The 20,720-nt window shown below is 37.4% G+C and overlaps 1 protein-coding gene across 26 annotated transcripts in view; it reads right to left on the bottom strand.

The window, feature by feature from the left end:
- Positions 1 to 20,720, bottom strand: part of RIPOR3 (RIPOR family member 3) — a 55,065-nt gene that overhangs the window by 28,459 nt on the left and 5,886 nt on the right. For 8 of the 26 annotated variants that reach the window (XM_084537971.1, XM_084537973.1, XM_084537990.1 and 5 more), the window contains one exon: positions 1,927 to 2,055. In XM_084537971.1, the coding sequence (XP_084394097.1) occupies positions 1,927 to 2,027 (101 nt within the window). In that variant the 5' untranslated portion in view covers positions 2,028 to 2,055. The other 18 variants (XM_084537994.1, XM_084537993.1, XM_084537968.1 and 15 more) reach the window with 16 other exon arrangements.

The following is a 20,720-nucleotide window of genomic DNA, read 5'->3' as shown; positions in this document are numbered from 1 at the left end:
TAAGAATCTCCATGTGGACCTGATTTGTGTGTCATCCTTTGGATAGACCTTGCATAGGGCCCCGCAATCTCCTGCTGTGTTTTGCAACAGTGCCTGAGAGAGAGAGAAGTTAGGAGAGGGTGATTAGAATATTTCTTTGCTATGCTGGAGAAGGCTCTTGGGTGTTTACCAGGCTGTTACTGAGTAGTACAAAAATTTTTCTTAATGTCATAATTCCTGGACAAAACTGTCTGTCTAAACATTTAAATAACAAAAAGCAACATCATAAAAAAATGCATAAAGAGAGGCATCTGGCTAGAAAACCTTTGCAGCTAAAAGTAAGAGAATAATCTTAAGGGATATAGAAACGTTTCTGTTTTGAGCATTCTTACCCCACTGGACTGTTTCTTTGTTGGAGAAACAGCTGTTCAGCCCCTTTCCTGGTAGATCTTTTCCCTGCTTGAACTCCTACTATGTCACTTGAGCTCAAGTCTGCTTAAACAATTTATTGTCAGTGTTTTCTTCAAGATCTTAGATGCCCAGTCTTTGCTAGGTGGTGTTATTTTCCATCTTCCACAACAAATTAATTTATTCAAATGTAAAGACTTTTTGTTCATATCACAGTCATGCTGTAATTTCATTTTTGCTCATACTTTACCACACTACATTTACCTAAAAGGGTAATACAATCATTTGCTTCTTTGAAAATATATTTTATTAAATGACTCCAGTATTTTAGTGATACACAATAGGATTTTTTGGGATACAATACTTTTAGAGGCATACTTTCCAATACCTCTATATGATACTTCTAAATGATTTGTTATTATTCTAACACGCACTGGTTGTCAGGGATTATATTACTTTCTATTTATGTATCATATCTTCAGAAAGCACTCCACAGGCTATACAAGGATCACTAAATTAAGAAAAAGAACAAGAACACTTATAGTGGAAAAGCTGCACAGTTATCTGCATAAAGCAAGGCTACACAGCAATTTGTAAATAACCAAAAAGGGAAAAACAGTGCAGGATGGTTTAGCAATTACCATGTTGGACTGAAAACTGAAGGACTGGATTGCAACCTTGGCTATACTATTGACCTGTTACTGACAGTAGTGAATTTGCAGTAGCTTTCTTGGACTCTTTGTCTTCCTCCCTTCCTCTAGTTTGTGTCATTGCCAGAAAGCAGTCCTTCCTCTCATGTAATGCTACTCCACTTAAATAACTGGAGGAGAATTTTAGTTGGAATCAATGGCATTTTTTGCCAGGATTCACCATTAATATCACCATCTTTTTAAAAGTCTATGAGATTTTCAATTACCATAACTATTCAGAAGGCCTTCCACTTATCTGAAAGCTGCTATTAGTCAGAACACACCTTTTACTACCAGGGTCACTAGAACAGATGTCAGGGAAAAATGCCTCCTACTGGAACATTAATACTGATTCCTGAGCATGCTGAGATCCCAAACATTACTTTATGGAAAGTGGAAAACTGTTTTTTTGATATTATTTATCCATATCTTCTTGATTTTATTATATCTGACCAACTTCAGCAAGTGAGATCATCTCTGTGATCACATTTGCTTTTCACCCTGCAGAAACACAGCAGAGAAGTGGAGGTCAGTGATTGTAAAAAATATTAGGTAACACCTTTCATATCAACATTTTTCTAAAAGAAATGGACACTATGAAGAATATGATACATAATCTCTCTCACAAACCAGAAGTTCAGCTGCCTCTGAAGCACAGTGTATATAGCAGTAAGATAGTATAGTGTAAAGTGTAAGTGCTTACCAGCGAACCATGACAACACTCATTTAAGTTTTAAGATCAAGATTAAGAAAAAACTTCTATATATACATGATTTTGTTAAAAAATACATTCACGGTACCTAACATTCATTGTCCAGATGATCAGGTGCTTTTTTTTTGTGTTACTTACGCTAATTTTCTGCTTTGCACAGTGCTGAATCCAGTGAAGGAACAACTCCTGCTGATACCACCGCCATCCCCAGGAGAGACGAATGTCAGTTTGACCGACATGACTGCCAATCAGCAAGTCTACTGGCTTCTAAAATAAAAGGAAAAACAGATGAGTCAAAACCTACTTGGCAGTTCTGGCTTAGACCTGTGCTGTTGCAAGTGCTGAGCTGCAAGAAAGGGGAAAGTCAGAAAAACAGGCAGTAGATTAAATAGAAAAAAAAAGACTTCTCTGCTATACAGGTTTCTTCTGTTGCCATCCACAATACAATTAATAAAGTACTAAACAGTGCAATGAAATCTCTTATGCCCTCTGCAATTGCTGATTGATTTTACAAATTCACTATGTAAAAGCCAGAATAACCTCTATTCACAGTCTGTCTGCATTTCTGATTTTTAAAAAGCCCTGTAATTGTCCCACTGCTTAAGGAGTTCACGCCAACCCATGTATTTCCAAATCAGTTTGAATGCCAGAAAAATACTTAAGCTCCAGACTTAGTCAGGTCCAAAAAAATAGTTCTTTGCGTCTGTGCAGAGCCACACTGAAATCAATGGTAGAATTGGCTGAGTGTGGTACTTAAGCCCAAGGCAGAAATCTGGTTTCAACAGTAAATTTCAGGTTCATGCTCCTCCTCTGGCAGGATTTCCTTTGGATTGCTGTCTTCTGTTTTCCATCAGTCAAACTTTTTTGCTTTCTGGAGAGTTGTGTTCTGTGCCATATGTCTATAGAATCCAAGTTACAATATAAGTAACAGACATATCTCTCAAAGCAGCTGTAGAAAATCACCCGGACAATTAATATACAGCATTCCCTTCCTTTTCCCCAAAGCTGGTTTAATATAAACACCGCAACTTGCAGCTTTGCTTTAATTGTTTTAATGAGGCCAAAATGAGGGCCAAATCCTAATTTCCTCTCTTAGTTCTTACTTCTGACTCACACAAAACTCCATTTGAAGTTGTTGAGAATTTTTAACTGATTAAAAGAAAAAGCTGGGGTATCTATTTGTATAGAGAAGTACAAACGACAACAAAGACCTCCACATGGAGATGCTCCATGCAGAAATTTTTCCTACATTATAGAACACACTTTGAAGATTAGTGAGATTACCTAATCTATCTGTGTAGGTACTGGAAAGAAACATCTGCACTAAACCCCTATTCCCCCCACATTATTCCAGCAGCATGGGTGCAATTACTCAGGGTAGAAGCCATGAAGTGTCAGGGTAAGACTTTTCCTGGCTCTGCCACTAACTTGGAGAGCAACCTAACTCAATGCTCTTCCAGACTGCATACAAAGATCTAAAAGGTTGAACTATCCTTCCCAAGAGGGATGAGATTGGAGCGTTTTGCTGATTCTGGGCTAGTCTACAAGTACAGGGCATTACTGTAAGTGACTATGCTTTAGGTATCATTGTCTACCAAGGCAGTCACTAAACTGTTATGGATTTCCACAAGCAGAGATCCGTTTGGCAAGCGAGAACTGAGAACTGATCGTTTCTTTAGAAGCCATTCAGTTAGTGCCCTGAGCTGAGCTAAAAGACTCCTGTTTCTACAAGATCTGCCAAGCTCATGAACACATCTGTGAAAAAATAAAATCAGGCAAAGCATTTTAGAAGAAGATGTGAAAATGATACATTTGAGGCAAAAAGCTACCTTGCTTTGCAAGCTACCTAGTTTGTTAAATAGAGAAAAAATCTTGGGTATGGCTAGTGGTTTTGTATCTAGTGCACTGAAGCCCACAGGACTCCATAGCTCCAGTAACATCAACAGAAATCTGTTACATGGACAAATTTAGGTGCACCTTAATCACCTTTAAATCATACTCTACAGCACTTATGCTCTGTTGCTTTGAAACGATGCCTCCTTAACACCCCTAATCAGAGAGCATACTTGAACCACATCACAGCTGAAGTTTCAAAATATTTTCCATTCTTTCCTCTGGTTTTCAGATGCTTATGTCTGTGAACAGTCACCCCATCAAAAGGATCAGTAGACTAAAAAAAAAAAAACATGCAACTTGCTGAAAAATGTCATTGCATAACAAGCTGTTAAAGGAAGAAATAAAAGGAATAGCCTCACGGTTATTGACCACATCCCTCCTGAAGGCTGAGCCAGATTCCCAGGATCCATTCCTCAGCTCCCTAACCTGGGAAGCTTATTTCTTGAGACAGGACAAGGAAAGAAGTGCAGGAAAAGCTTTTCTGACTTCATAGGATTCCTAAGACCTGTATAGCAAGAGAACAGAAGCTTTTCAAGCACAAAAATAGGAAGCAAACAAAAACAAAACAAAAACAAAAACAGAGAGACCCTTGACAGGGAAAGTGACGTGGAAAATGCTGAGATGACTTCTGAAATACAAGTCTGTGGTACAGAACTCTCAGCATGAAGAGTTACATTTGAAATGTACAGACCCTCAAACCTCAGCTGGTGAAAGAAATAAATTGCTTAATCTGCTTAGACTTGATTCTGTTGCCACATATGTATTTATAAATGAAATATAATTTCAGACTTTAAGAAAATATTGCAAATTAGTAGAAATGAGAGATGAATTGGACCTCACTTATGCACAGCCATAACTGTTCAAAAATACTTATGGGTTGTTTGGTTTTGACAGCACAAAGCTCAGCCCTCAAGGCCACTGACTGTGTCATGTGCAGCTCCAACATATAGCTACGTTCACATGCAATTCACAAGCACATTTTCACAGTTCCTTCCGATGAGAGAATCTGAATAATACTAGGAAAACAATGTTAAAGAAGTTATCTTTCTTATTTTAAAATAATGTTGATAAAGTCAAATATCTCATGGTACACTCTGGCACATGTATTTTGGTAGTAACCTAGAAATCTAGCAGCTCATTTCACACATCGGACTAGAAGGCCATAAGAAGAATGTCTTGACAACATTTTAATAGTAAGAAAGATTTATACATGCAGTTGTTTAAACACAGGGTTTCGCTAGCCAGAGTGTCTGTACAAAAGTGCTGAGCTATGTTACAACTGCCCTGAGAAAGAGCATCTGGACGTGTCTTCAATTTCAACTGTCCCTTTAGGCTAAAAATAAATCAGATAAGGACCCCCCCACAGCCCAACAAAGCTGAGCTCCAATCTATCTTCCAACCTGTAATCTCTGCTGGGTAGGTCAACGTCTTCAGATCTCTTAAATGCCAGGATTATACCCTGGGGAGCAGAGGTACTTCCTCACTTTTAATCTTCCCAAAAAGCACAGAATGTGGATACAGTAGCTAGCATGGGGCTGGCATGTGTCGAGTACAGGAACATCAGGCCAAACTGATGGAGTCTACTGCCAGGGGTGACAGAAACACTGAGCTACTGGGGAAAAAACAAAAGCTTGAATCAAACATAATGTTTCTGAGTTGTAAACAGACCTCTGAACTGCTGGATGCTTATATACTCAAACACATTAATACCTGCAGTGTTGTAAGATTGAGATTTCAGGTCTTAGAAAATATATTTTTAATATAAATCAAAAGAGTTGTTTGTTTTTTTTTCCAAATTAAAGGAGTGTGTTTGTCCCTATTTCAATGAGTTGCCATATACCAGTAAAGTATTAGCATTTAGCCTTCAGAATTACCAATTATCCAGACATACAGGACCAAACATTTGATTTTCTTTGCAGCAGTAAGTACACTCAAACTGCGTGTTCTACTTAATCTGTTAGTATCAGGGTATTCCTCGAGCCAAAGGACCTTGATCTTCTACAAACAAGAAGTTGGTGTCTGTTTGTGTTTATGGCTAAACTTTTCCTACCCTAGTCACATACTTAATTGTTTCTGGACACAATGGTTTCAACAATTTTATGAGGAAAATATGACTCACTGACTTCTTGCAAAATATTTCTGCTTGTGTTTTGTACTTTAAGTTAGTAGCCACGATTTTCGTCTAATATCTTCGAGAGGTTCACTTGAATTTGATGAACTATTGCTAGAGTAAGATATTCATGCTTTCTTAAAATATTATAATGTGCCATTTGAGAATGACCTGTTGGTTAAGAGGCAAACACTTGCTCCTAGTTGTGTATCTGCAAAAAGTGTGCCAGACTTCTGGCTCCTTCAGCTGATTGTGGATACACGCATCAAGGCGATAGCCTGGGCAACAAGTACGCCAGAAACTGCTGTTCCCTGGCTTCAGCAAGCAGCAGCTGCGTATTGCTCACAGAATAAAAGCCAGGTAGAAATCAAGTAAATTATTAGTCACCGTAGAAAATAAACACAGTGAAAAATACAAAAACTATTAAATGCCAATGGCAGTAAAGTGGCTTTAGGATCACGTTTGTGATTCTGGACAAATCATGCATCGTGACATTTTGCCTTATACCACTTGATGCTTTCTCCTTGATTATTCTTGTAATTTTTATACATAATTTTATTTGGAAATGTTACATTAGCTTTACTTGGGATTGTGGTAGAGCCATTCTATCTTCTAGTTGTGTAAACCAAAGAGTTGACTTCATTTTGTACTATCACAACATAATCCTCTTCCAGAGACATTCTCTGGACTTTAAGAATGATCTGTGATTCCAACAAATCATCTGATATTTCAAAAAAAAAAAAATCTTTGTTCTAAGTTACTAATTTCACTTCCCCAAATTTATTACAAACTCCAGTACAATATCTTTTTTGCTGTTGTAACTGCATTGGCAGTAGGGTTTTAGCTGATAGAAATACTGCAAGCACTTAATAGGTGAAAAGACAATCCTGGCATAATAACATCAGAAAACTTTTAAAGTCCAAGTTAAGATCTAAATTTTTCTAGCATCATATTGATGTAATCATAATTATTTTTCTTCCTATCATTTATTTCAAAACTCAGAAACAGTGTAGTTAGCTAACATTTCTGGCTGCTTCTGACGGGTGGTATCCACTTCAAAACACTTGCAGCAGACAATGACATTTGAGTCTCTCATGATACCGATTAAAAAAAAAATCAGATTGCCACAGCGTATTACAATAATGTCAGACTTTCTGAACAGTCTTAGGGCTGGTTGGCCTGAACCACTGAAGTTTCCTGTGATTTCAGTGTACCCTGGAACAAGCTGGAAATTTCTAGATCTTGGCACTTACTTTGCAGCATTGGGAATCTAAAGAATCCACACCATTAAATTTAATGAAACTCCTGAGATGTGATAACGTCATGACTCAGCCCTAATTACTCTAAAGGTATATGTAATGAAGGCTGACAGAACAACGAATGAAGTGACCATCTTGTGTACAGCACAGTGTTGAATCCACTGGGAAAATACACACTATATTTAATCTTTGCTCTCGAGCATTCTTTAGCAAAAACATTGACCTCAGTAGCAATGGCTACTTTGCTAGATAAACATTCCAAATTTATGATGAAGGCCCCTTAACTTTTTAGCATTTTTGTTCAATTATTAAACGAACATTCTATTTATACTGTTATTGGCAGAACTAAGAAAAAAAAAATGCGGTTATTTTTCTAAAGATTAATGACACTTGAATTAGGAAGACAGAAAATGCCCTTGATGCTGCATCTCTTGCCATTTTAACACAGCATTACACATAAACAGGGATCCTTTCTTCAGATGCATCCTTTCGTGGAAATTCACAGCACAATCTGAATAGGTTATACGTAATTCAGTGTAACACAGGAATTCTGTTTGCAGGATACCATTTATCCAAAACTGATGTCTCATGCCAATACACATAACCTCTAACTAGGTCCACCACACAGACAGGGGAAAAGCCACTGCAATTGCAAATAATGGAAAATGTATGTTTGGTATTCTGTTTATCAGATTCATATGGTAAAACAGATAATGGTAATAAAGAAAAATATGTCTGTGATGAGCTTTTGAATATATTCCCCTTCGTACTGTTATCAACCATGTCTGAACCACTAAGAGGTACATTTTGCTTCTCCTTTGCAATTTGCCTGCTCTCCCACCTCACACCTACTCATCTCTTCCTCCCCCCAGTTCCTATGATGAGAATAAAACAATGTGGACAGATGGATTTCTTCAGTCTTCTTTGCTGAAAAAGGCAATCCATGCAGGAAACCATCTTCTACCAAAGTGGTATGTTTAGCTACACTGCTGTGAAGCCCAGTAGCTACAGCTGTATAGATCCATGAGCAGTCATTTTTCCACTCATATTCACCACACATTTCTGCACATTTAAAACTGAGCAACGTGAGCAATTACATAGCAATTTTGCTGCAAGTGGAAGATTTTGTTTCTCTACATCCCTGCATCTACATGCATTCCACAACTTCCTGGCCTAAACCTGCCTAAATCAGATTGTTAGGTTGTCCCTTTTATTTGCACCAAATTTATGTCTGTCACAATATTACATGATGTAGGAATATAATCCCATTCTCAGAAGTAATTTAGGCTCTTAGGATCTAGTTCCGTTGATTTTTAATAAGCATTACATCAATAACTCACACTATATGGAAAGATAGGGCTTCAGTGTGTTACTCATTTAGGTACTCTTGAAATTTTTATTTCTTTCTGGGCTGATTCAATTCTTAAATATGTATTTAAATGCTACATATCTGACATACTTTCCTCCTGGTCATATTTAAGCCATAAGGAGAAAGTCAGATAAACAGCTTTGATCCAGGTTACTGCTTTAGTCATTAGTCCCTTCTACAGCTTTATGCCAGCTTCTGGAAATGAAGTTCTGAGTCTCCAGGTTGGCCATACAGCAATAAATTTAAATAGCAAAATCACTCCCCTCAGACAGCTTCTCCTGTGCTGGAGGTAGCGACTCACACGTAACCGTTTCTAGAGTAGTTCTTTGAACACAGGACTCGACTTTCAGGTCCTTGATGACCTGTTTTTCAAGCCTGCAACTCAATATGTTGCTGTATTTCTAATTAGTTTTCTAAGTATACAGATCCAAGTTCTATTCTCAGTGAGAATCACTCAGTGATTCTCTGGTGCACAACCAGAGGAAATTAATCAGTCATTTATTCCAGATTTTCAGTAGAATCCCGGCAGCAAAGTTGGCCCATATTTAGTTAACGACCTGGAAACTATTTTTCAAGGCATAATTTTGTGGTCAGTTTTGTACCTCCCTCTAGTGGCAGCAGATATCAAACAAATAAGGCACAACAGAGACCTTGTCACAGATCGCACGCTGATGTACAGGGCCTGTTTCTTTCATGGAAATTTGTTACCCAGAATCAAAGTTGGCTGTAAATCCCGCTGTAACTGTTTTGTAATGTTGTAATAGGAGAAGGATCAGGGATTGCATATAGCCCAAATCCCTGTTTACTTCCTTTGCCAGTACGCAGCATATTCACATAGCCACATGTAGTTTCTCCATGTTCACCAACATCATAGCTCTTCGGTTGCTGCGTGTACTTTTGCACTGAGCTTTGCTTTCCTCTTCAGGGAAAGGCACAGAACAATTCACCCATTATCAGCTGATTTATGAGCACAGGGCTTGCTGTAAGCTCCTCTGGTTTCAATTTCAAACTTGATGAGAAACTTGCAAGTCTGAATCAGAGATTCAGGAATGTGGCAGGCTCCACACGCTAGCCTGACTTGCAGCTTTTTCAGCTTTGGCAGAATTTGAGTCTGCAGTGAGCTACATTATAATGAATACTTAAAAACAAATTCCTACCAAGAGAAGAAGCAGATGGCTTTGAGAGAGAGCAATTTACAAGTGATGAACAGGCTCTTCCATTTCTGACAAAGGAAAATTTGCCTAGCAGCAAGACACTGGATCCTACATTCTGTCCTTGAGAGGTCCCTCCTTAATTAAAAACCCCAAGGAACATTCTTCTGTAATACATTTCTCATTCTCCCGCTTTCCGCAATCTATGCTTTAGTATATGTTACATGCAGAGTTACTGGGGGTGATCACATCTTCATCCACTGGCTAATTCAGGAGCCTCCTAAAAGCCAACTGCCAGGTCAGTTATGAAATAAGAAATGCTCCTTATCTCAGCCTTAGAGTTGTGCAAAGTCCCAGTTCTAAGATTCTATTGAAATGAAACATATCTATCCTATGATGGATAGATATGTTTTGATTATTTCACTGAGAAGGGTGTATTAACCAAAACAGATGACAATCTTCCAGTAATAGTGCAATTTGTTCAATAGTATATGGGATGTCTTTTGATATCTTCAAAAACTGAAGTCTGTCAATCACAATCTACTGGTACATGTCCTGGGGCACGCCTGGGAAGAAGTGGGAGAAGCCATCGGTCATGTAGCTGTCTGATCATGAAAACTGTCCCTTTATTAAGAATTAAGCCATTAAGTCAACTTTCTATGGCAACAATGTTTTATTTCCATAAATGTTATCAAGACAATCTCATACCAAAAAATAATGAAGTTGCTCAGTTAGGACCAGTAACCCAAAGAACACTGGAAAAAGTACACAAAATGTCATGTAGCAGGGAAATAGACATCTGGAGAGAGAGTAAAGCTTTATATTTTAAAGCAAAGCACTTTCTTTAATGCTGAGTAGGCACAGACTTACTTACTTTTTGCAAAATCAGTATTCCCACTACTGATTAGTGACTCTTGGTGCGTATATGAAGATAACTGAAAAGTGTGTATTTTTTAGAAGGGGATATCAAAACCATGACAATGAGAACGGCTCTCATTGACCAGCTAACAGAACAATCTTCAAAAATCATTTGGCATATTTGAACATTTTATCTAGGCTGAATTTGCTCAGTATCTTCTAACACAGGCTTGTACTCTTATTTTCCAATGAATTAGGGTAGCTGTCATAGCCACACCAACACTGTACTCTGTACTAATCTTCCCATTCTGTAGACACTCCATAGCCACAAACTTTCCTTGGTGAAGAAAAAAAAAAAAAATCCTCTGAATTTATGTTTATATATCTGTACTTTCCCCTTCATTTCCTACCAATTCCTAATACATATGGTCTGACATTCATGGCCCACATTTTTTACGCTGTTATTCTCTGCTTTTATTTGGTTTGGGTTTGTTTTTAATGAGGTGAACTTTGCACAGCCCAACTCTAGCTCCCATAAAATCTTAAATGGCCAGATTTAGAGATTTTGTACGGAGAAAAAAAGCCTACATACTAACCACAGCTGTACTTGGAAACAGATGTTTTACCCCCTTTAAACTGAACTAATGAGGACAGGAGCATGGAACAGATAGGACAGGAAAACTTCTGTCAGATTTTGAATTTGAAATTATGGAAACAGTGGAGAAAAGACTGGTACCTCCACACAAGGGGAGGGGAGAAGGGCAGTAAATCCACAATGAAAAATTGCACTGCTGCACTAACTTCAGGGCTCTTTCACTTTGCAGCCTTGTGGATCCCAGTATCTCCACTCAACTCACAAGAGTATCCCATAAAGAGCAGGCCAGATCCTCAGCTGATATGAACGGCTGTAACTCTATTGAATGCAATAGAGTTATAGGTTGGAAATGAGGAGACATTTCTCCTCGGAAGAGCAGTCAGGCATTGGAACAGGTTGCCCAGGGAGGTGGTGGAGTCACCGTCCCTGGGGGTGTGTAAGGAAAGGTTGGACGTGGTGCTTAGGGACATGGTTCAGTAGGTGACATTGGTAGTAGGGTGATGGTTGGACCAGATGGTTTTAAATGTCTTTTCCAACCTTAGTAATTTTATGATTTACAAAAGTTCAGGATTTGACCCTGTGTCTCTTTTGCATATAGCAAGGGTAAGATGACTCTAAACCACATTTTTCAAGAATTCCATGAAACAGGAAGCAGACCAGATCAAATGCTGTGAAAACGTCAACTTCTGATGGAAATTTAAAAATTGTTTTGGTTTCATCAAACTACCCTTGCCTATCAGAATGGTCTTAACATATAGTGTCTTATGCTGCTAGTTCAGAAGTGTTTTTTAGCCCCACTGCTTCTCTGCCCAGTCTTGCTCTCATCAAAGACACTGATAGAATTGCTATAACTTCAGAGAGAGGATGAACAAACCTTTGCAATCGTGATTTGGCTCCCATACTGGAAAAATGCATTAGTGATGGCTTTGTATAGAAGAGATGCATCAAGTTTTCCCTCTGGTTCCTAGTTTAAACTTCTTAAAAATGTATTTTTGATTTGTCTTCATATGCTCTTCATCAATCTGCTGCCTTGAAGCACAGAGTGGATCCCTAAGCCACAGCAGAAAGAAAGAATCTTCTGCTGTATAAGGCTATGTGAGACACTGTCATTACACACAGAGGAAACTGGGTTTAGTGGGGCCCTACTTCCCCTAGGGACTACCATAATATAAATTATTAATAATAAAAATAAACATTGGCTAGCTTGAACTTCTCTTCATTCTCCTAGAGCTTATTTTTGTGATGGAATTAGCTAAATAAAGCCCACTTGAAAGAATGCTTAATTGCAAACTATCCAAACAAAACAGAATGGATATAATTGGTTCTTAAATATTAACACTCTAAAGAAGATGGCTTTGGAAACAGCTGAAAGAGTAATGTATATTAGGATACATATGGTAAAATGAGCAGTCGAGCAAAATGCAGTCTAAAACGGATTGAATTTACTTTTAAACTAGATATACAAGTTTTGTCAGTCTGATTTTGCCTAGAAGATACCTTTAGATTATTTCAAGCCTAAACTGAATTACAAAAATATTATTTTCAAAATTATAAAATCAAGAGTCAAACTCATGGACTGACTTCTGGACATAGTTTGCCCACGAAAGACCATGACAATCTGCAATGATCATTACTCTGTGGAACCTCCCTTAATCCTATTTCAGTCTAAAAATGTTAGCTTAGCAAAGACTACTGTTTCAAGTGTTTATTCTAAAACAGCTATTTTCTTGGAAGTTGGATAGGGAGAGCTCACGTAAACAGTTCTGACAAGAGATCTCTAAAGGAGAATGGTGATGCCTTCTACCAAAACAACTGATTGCAGAGTTCACATCTGCCCTGGCCTCTATAAACTTCCTTTCTTCAGCCCTGTGTTTTTGTTACTGCTATTTAATACAAATATCTCACAGTCAGCAAATAGAGAATGTCTGTTTGGGTATGAGAAGGCTCCCTTTTGATATTCATTAGAGGTTAATACAGTTGGTCACACACTTCTTAAGTTGAAAGCATTTCCAGCAAGACTAGAAATTATCTTTAATGCAAGTGAAATTTGTAAACAAAAATACTTTTACATTAGAAAGGAGCAAAAAGTAGATAACTGTCTACCAAAGCCATACAGTAAAAAATAATTTAAGAAATTAATAAAGGGTAGTACTTTTTTTTTTTTTTTTTTTTGCAAGACCACCGTGTGCTGTGAAAAACAGAAATGAAAACAGCCTAGTGGTAAGCCACTGAAAGTGCAGTGCCTAATCAGCCAGATGTTTACTTTCTCACTTATCAATAACTGACATAAGCAAGACTTCTGCTAGAGATAATAAATTCCTGGAAGTGTCAGGCTCTTCTCAGTCACCTAGCAGAAGCACAAGAAAGCTACTCCCTAGAAAAAGAAAAAAAGAAAAAAAAAAAAAAAGCAGACATAACTTGAAGTGCTAAGCAATAGCTGATCAGCAGCAGGATTGGTTGAGATCAAACCACACTTAGGCCAAAAGCTAACCTAATTTTAATGTCCCTTGAAATGTTATGAATATCATCAACAAAGACAGTGAGTCACTCATGAAAATGAGTTTGGTTTGTGCACAAAAAAAGAATCTATCGGATCTCTGTCTCAAACTTCTTCTTAGACTGTGAACCCAAGTCTTTGTTCCCTTAGGACTCAAAGCTTTCACAGACGCAGTTGCATCTGTTTAGTGTTTCATATTTTTCAGCATCACGAGGAGTTTTTCTTAGACCTTGGACTGGTTTACTCTGCATTGATGTATAACAACAAAATTCCCACAGAAGAGATAACCGAGTTCTTCTGCCAGCTTGTGTCTACCTCTGTCCCCAAAAGACACAGGCAATCCTGGCAAAAGGAGTATTTTGAGTGAGCATTTTGCTAGCATAGCTAAATCCTCACGGATTTTATTTTTTAGCATTCCTCTTAGCACTCACAGCTATGCCAGAAACTTTGTAACACAAATCTTTTATAGAGCTACACACAAAAAAAAAAAAAAAAAAAAAAAAAAACTTGGTTTGTAATACAAACCAGGGTGTATAATACATCTAGTAAGGTTTTGCAAGGTATTAGTAGTAGATAATGTAAATTTAAAAAATCCTCCAATGTGGCCGTTTTCTGTCATAATTTATGCTATCAGCACCTCACTGCTATCAAGAATATAGGTGTTATTTACTACTAAAGTGCTCCTGGAATGAACAAAGCAATCTAGCAAGGCTGTGCTTTCTAGCACCATAGTTAAAACCATCCTTCAGAATTAAAACAAGTAGAACTACATGTTTACTGTTCACTATAACTGCTTCTATGCTTGTGTCTTTTGATAATTCAGCCATAAGAAAAATGTTATCTTTGACCAACAATCCTTACCCAATCTAGCTATGAGGGCAGGAATATGCAGCATAGACAGGGACTTAACAGATAGAGGGAAGGGCTTATTACTTGCGCCACTTAAGATACTGCAAGGACATTGTTAGTGCAGACATACAGCTATAAAACATCTGCAAAAAAGAACAAATTGCATTGACATACAACGCTGCCATATCAAGGTAGCTGCAAATGCTTTTAATGTCATATGGTGGCTATACCATTAAAAAAACTCATCTGAGACAAAGATATAGCAATATTACATTTAAGTGCAGAACAGAGATTACTATGGCCACAAGACAAGCATAGAACAACTAAAATCTTCAGTTTATTAAAAAAAATCTGTGGGTAAATCCTTCATGCCTCATAAAACAGTAACTATTTTTGTGATGCAAATTAACTTCATCTATGTTATCCAGTCTTTAATACTTACCTACAAGCCAATTACATTTCAGGCCACCCTTGCAGAATAGGATTGCACCACTTCAAAAAACAGATCCCCCTGTAAGCAAGTTCTCTTAGTTCCCTTTCAAGATGGATGGAGTGAATTATAGTGCTAACGCACACATTGACTCAAGAGCATGAAGAGCTGTCACCCAAGACCAATGAGCAAAGGATGCAAGGTGTCAGCCAGGTCACTGTACATACTGATCCTTAGTTCGTCAGCTTCCAATGTCCAAACAGAACAAGGTCAAACAACAGTCACCTTCAAAACATGGTATGTAGGAAAATGACAGTCAGGTTTGTGTTCAGTTACAGTTGTCGGAGTGGCAAAGAGATTTAACACGAAGATAGATGGCCAAATGCATAGTTCATGTTCATGTAGCTATTGCTAGACTGACAATTTAAGGAGTTCTGGTGATAGATGAGATCACCAAGCTTTAAATTTCAGGACAGCACACAGGCAAAACACTTAAATACAACGGTATTGTTATGATTCCAGCAATATTAAACAATGTGTGTAATGACCTGATTTTCTGGCATCAGACAGGCATGATTTGTGAAAGACAGATACCACACATCTTGCCAGATGAGCCTGATACGATGGCAGCAGCGTTCAGAATGCTGAACAGCACTGTAAGCTTCACAGAGATAAGCCTTCCCATTAACGAAGAACCATGCCTGGCTGAAGAGGCGGTCGATAGAACTGTATGTCCCTGTGATGTTTTATATCCCCTGGCAGTTTTCCCACCCTTGCACTATGACCCTCCAAACATCAGCACATGGATCATTAACCTTGCGAACTCACATTTGTGATCCTCTACTGAATCATCATTGAGAATGCACAGCCCAGAGACCGTACTGGCAGAAAATCACTTGGGTACTCTTCAAAATTCAGAAATGGCCACTCAGATACAATATAGATGTGTTGACAAGCAATCCCAGCAATACACAAATCCAGATCCAGAATTAAATCCAGACACGCTTCCCGCAGCAGTGACACACAGTCCATTCAACGTTGTAACAGACAAAACGGCGTTTTGCTCCATACGACTTGGTTTACTTGAGAGAGGTCTATGACTAGAGGTCATAGTATACTTGCTCATTGCTTTAAATTAAGCTAGAATGCAAGTAAATCCACACACACACAGTGGGAAAAGATTCACCATGTATTACTGCAGCTCTGGAGGCAAAAGTTAGGCTGTGTAGATACAGAAACTATGTCTGGATCTTACCAGAAGATGCAGTACACGATCTTTTCCAAACCTTCTCTTTCAGAGCACATATGCCTTAGACTTATGTTGTTCTTGAAGAACAATTTTAAGGTACTTTGCACTGCTACTTATTTGTGTTGTACTTCTGATGTTTGTTTACAGGCTGCTGGGATGCCTGCACTGATTTTTTAAGGTTATTTAAATTCTTTATTTGTTAACAAATTATGTTGGTTGCACAACACATTGGCATGTGAACACTTCAGAAAAAGGGAGGGGCACAGCTCGGCCTCAGTGGAATTAGGAATAAGATCCAATGACTTCAACAGAGTTACACAAGGGATAGGTCCATTGTTTCAGTGGGAGTTGTGGTTAATTAAAGTAGTATTTCCTGTCAGCTTTCTACATACAGGACTCCCTTGAAAGGTGACAGTACCTTGAAGATCACTCTGTGGGCTTCCATTTCAGACAATGAATAACAAAAGCATAGGGACGGCTTTTCAAGAAGTCTATGCAAATACTAATGTACTAAAAGCATGAAAAAAGGCACACTCTAATGCTCAGTTAACAAACAGTGATGTTGAAACTGTTATGTTACTGACGGAACTAAACTAACTTAACTAAGATTTTTGAACATGATCCATCCATTGTAACTGCATTTATGTTTTTTTCTTCCATTATAAAAACAAACAAACAAAACACAGCAGACACACAGGTACCAGCTAAATAGCTACGAATCTTTCCAACTTGAGAAAAGCCTATGAATTTTCTATATAGATCAAGTATTAGCCACTTTTTCACAAATGAGAAGATAATTGTAATAATTGCTCCATCAGCTACATATGCATTTGGAATGTGCATCAAATCTTTGGGAAAACCATGGCCTATCACTTTGACTTTACAAATCTCATCAAATAAAATCCTTCCTCACATTCTAGAGAAACTGAAAACTCTTCTTACAAAATTTCAGTTACAGAAAGTAAACACTGCGGAAATTCAGTGCACAGGAAAACTGGATGTTATTTATACTGTGTTTCGTCTGCACTACTAGAAATGTAAACCTATTCATGCTAACGCTAAAGCAGTAAACATTATGACTTTAAAGTACACTGAGGTCTTTCAATTGCCTCCCTATTTGGTTATCTGTTGAGTCCTGGTACTGGAGAATGATTTTTTCCTCTTCACGTCTGTGGCAATTTAAATAATAAGACAGAGGTTATGTGAGTGCAAAGAATTATGGAAAAAATGTAAGTGGAAAGTACATATTTTTAAAATGCACTTGAATAACTCAAATGCAGCTGAACTGACATTATTCAGACTTTCCAGTCTTATTCAACACTGGATTGAAACCAAGCACAAGAAATTTCAGGCCCAAAGGACATTTTAAAGAAAATTGTAAGTACCTATATTTCAAGTTTACAATATCTGTCTGGGAAATCTCTACCACCTAAAGACAGACTAACCTGTCTCCTCGTGGAATCAAACAAAAGGGATGTTAACTAATTATGGGGATGTCTGGATCAGCTTGCAAACAAGAACTGATTCCGCCCCAAAGAACACTCAAGCCAGAAACCTGGATTTAAATAACTGTGGTCTTCTAGCAAAATATAGATGCATTTTCAGATCCAAATTTTACACTGAAAGTTCACTCCTAACCTGTGCAGCCACAAGCGCTAGGCCCAGCTCTGCATTCCTTCCACACCCAAAATTGGAGCTCTGCCCGAATAAGGAATGCAAGAGAGAAATGCATTTCTTATCTTTATGGCACATCTTGTTTGGTGATGTACATGCCTGTGAACCTGCCAAAACTCAAATGTGTGACATGCTATGCACTCTAATTCCAAAACTGATAGGTTTCAAAAGATTACTCCTGTAGGACACTTATAAAGAGGTGGAACATTTTTTCATAAGCTTACGTAACTGTTCATAACTCCTGTATACATTGACATATTCCAATACTTCTGTTATAAGTAATTTTCAACAACGGAAAAGTAAAAATGCTAGATTTGTATAAAGGATAGGGAACAAAGGGCATAAATTACATATTTCCAGGCTGAGACACATTTAAAAGTATGGCTATACAAAAAGCAATGTTACACTGTAAAATAAGATTTAAAAAAAAATACCTACTTCACAGAAAGCAAGTAATAAATAAATGAATAAATAAATAATAATAAAGGCTCCTCAGCATAACAGTCTATGCTTATTATCCTCCCAAAACTCCAGGTAGCATTATGCACAAAGATGCACATAATCACGTTTTTCCATCGCTTCAAAACAACATGAGTTTCACTCTGGATTTTGGTAAGAAAAATGCAGTTATGTTTTCTTCAGCTACCCAGACAGCTGTATTTCAAAATTTGCAAGGAGAAATAACTTTCAACAGCATATATGACAAGTAACTGTGGAAACAAGTCTCTATGTGTGGATCATGGCCTTTTTAAAATTTTCCCTGATTTTTCAGGCAAAGTCATATAAGAATTTTTTCCGTCTTTTCATACAAGAAATGCCCACCAATGTTAGTTACAGATGCTGCATTTTATGACAAGTCTTTGAGTAAAATGAAATCCTAGTACAGATACAATTGTCAGCATTTTTCTTAAATTAAATTGATATAAAATCAGCCTAAATTCAAGAAAAATCTCCTTTTGTAAACACAAAATGTATCCATATCTGCAGAGTTTCCAATACAATTATAGGCGCCAACCTGTTCTGCTGTAGTTCTGGCCTTCATGGATGTTTTTCTTGTTATTCTACCCCCAAATAGCGTACAAAACGGTAGGAAAAAAAGATGCCCTTCTGTGGTCAAAGTGAAAAGGAGATATTAAGGCAATTTATGTTGCATTTTGTCCAGATGAATATTTTCATAACAGTTGAGAAAACAGTATGTTGAATAGAGCACCCTATGGCAACCAGTCAGAGTAAAAGAAATGCTAGCTAAAATCCAGGGCTTTGGTTGCTTTAAGCCTTCCTAGGCAAGATTAAATCAAAATATTTCCTATATACATTCCTTCTTTTCATCAGCATGTCAACTACAGTAAGTAAGAATGTGCTATTAATTCTCAGCATCAAAATCTGGGATAATTTTATATAGTTGAATATGTTTCCTTACTTTAACAGAAACAACTGTTACTGGAAATATTTTCCAAAGCATGCCGCAAGTGGAGCTAAGTAAATCTGCAAGCACACTGCACACTTTTCAGGGAAAATGTTTCTAAAAATGAATCAGGATTTAATAAAAAATGTCTCTGAGGTATGTAACATGCCCATAATACAGTATTTTTCAATTTTCAACCCTGTATAGAGCTTTTAAAACAATAACAGATGGACAAAACAAAAAAGTACAATTCTTCCTTATTGTCTCATGCACAAACATATAACACACGTAGAAAACCAATGACATGCTCTAAAACATTAATACTACTTTTATATTTTCCATTAGAAAGACAACTCGCTTGCGATTCCTTCTCCCTTTAAATTGTTTCTGTGGCAACACATCTGGTGCTATAATTCTGGGCCAGAACATTAACTATCCTGAAAGAAGAAAGTTATGTTGTTGTTCTGGTCTGCAAGAATGTGAAGCAAAAAGATCTGCAAATACATGTAACCATATAACCCTTTCTGCCTTCATAGGCGCACATAATGTTGACTATCAATACTTACGCATAGCTTAAAAGTACAAGTTTTAAAATGTTCCTACAATAGTTAGAGAAAACTGTTGTGGTGAGCACACATTCTGAGAGCTTTTTTTTTTTTTTTTAGAACAAAACGATGAATGCTTTGTTACTGCTATTCCTACCATATGAAAAATGTGAGGAAAGCATGCAGCTAAGAGGAACAAGGTTCATTCTTAGTCATAAACGTAACTTGCCCTACATCATTGAGAACACTTGATATTGATTTCTTATCATCCCTCCAATGCTATGTAAACATTACTGTACTATCACTGTTTTACAGATGAGATATGTCAGGAGCACGTAAGGCCAGAATGTCTGAAGTGTCTGTTAGATGTGAATGCCTCTACTGCTTGTTGCCATGCTGATGCATGCAGTCCTTGGCCCTCTAAGCTGTTGAGGACCAAGAGATCTTTCTTACTTGAGATTATAGGAACCTATTAACAGTTTATGTTTTAGAGATCCCAGCTTCAGCCTTCTAGCATTCTTAGAATCTCTAGTCTGAACAATTTAGTTGTAGAGAAAGGAAAGAAAAAACAGAATAAAAACTTAGCAAACTGAACTTGGGGCTGTACATTATTAGAGATTAAAAAAAATGTTCTTTTGCTAATCTGTAAGAATAATCTAAAGCAAGTTATTAGGAGCATTATACAGTTCAATTGAGATTGACACGGTAAAATGTCAACACTACAGTGGATCTCAGTCCATGATGTAAGGACCAGAGCAGTTTGCAAGGATTATTGCACTCTCAGCCTGGAATAGCAGGAGTTAAAAAAAAAAATACTGAAAATAGATTTTTACTACTCTATCAAGTAAATCAGGGATGAATTAATGGAAAGAACATATCTGATGGGTAAGAAAATATCACTGACACAGTTACTTTTGCAATAATTGCATTTTAAGTTCCCTGTGAAACAGATTTTATTATTTAACTAGAAATAGCCAAGTTCAAACCTAGATCAATTACATACAAAATGGTTTGTTAACTACACTTACAGCATTTTCTGTATTAG

The sequence above is a fragment of the Aythya ferina genome (genome assembly GCF_964211825.1).
Source record: "Aythya ferina genome assembly, chromosome: 16".
NCBI classification, from domain to species: Eukaryota; Metazoa; Chordata; class Aves; order Anseriformes; family Anatidae; genus Aythya; species Aythya ferina.
This window is presented reverse-complemented; position numbering and strand designations above follow the sequence as displayed.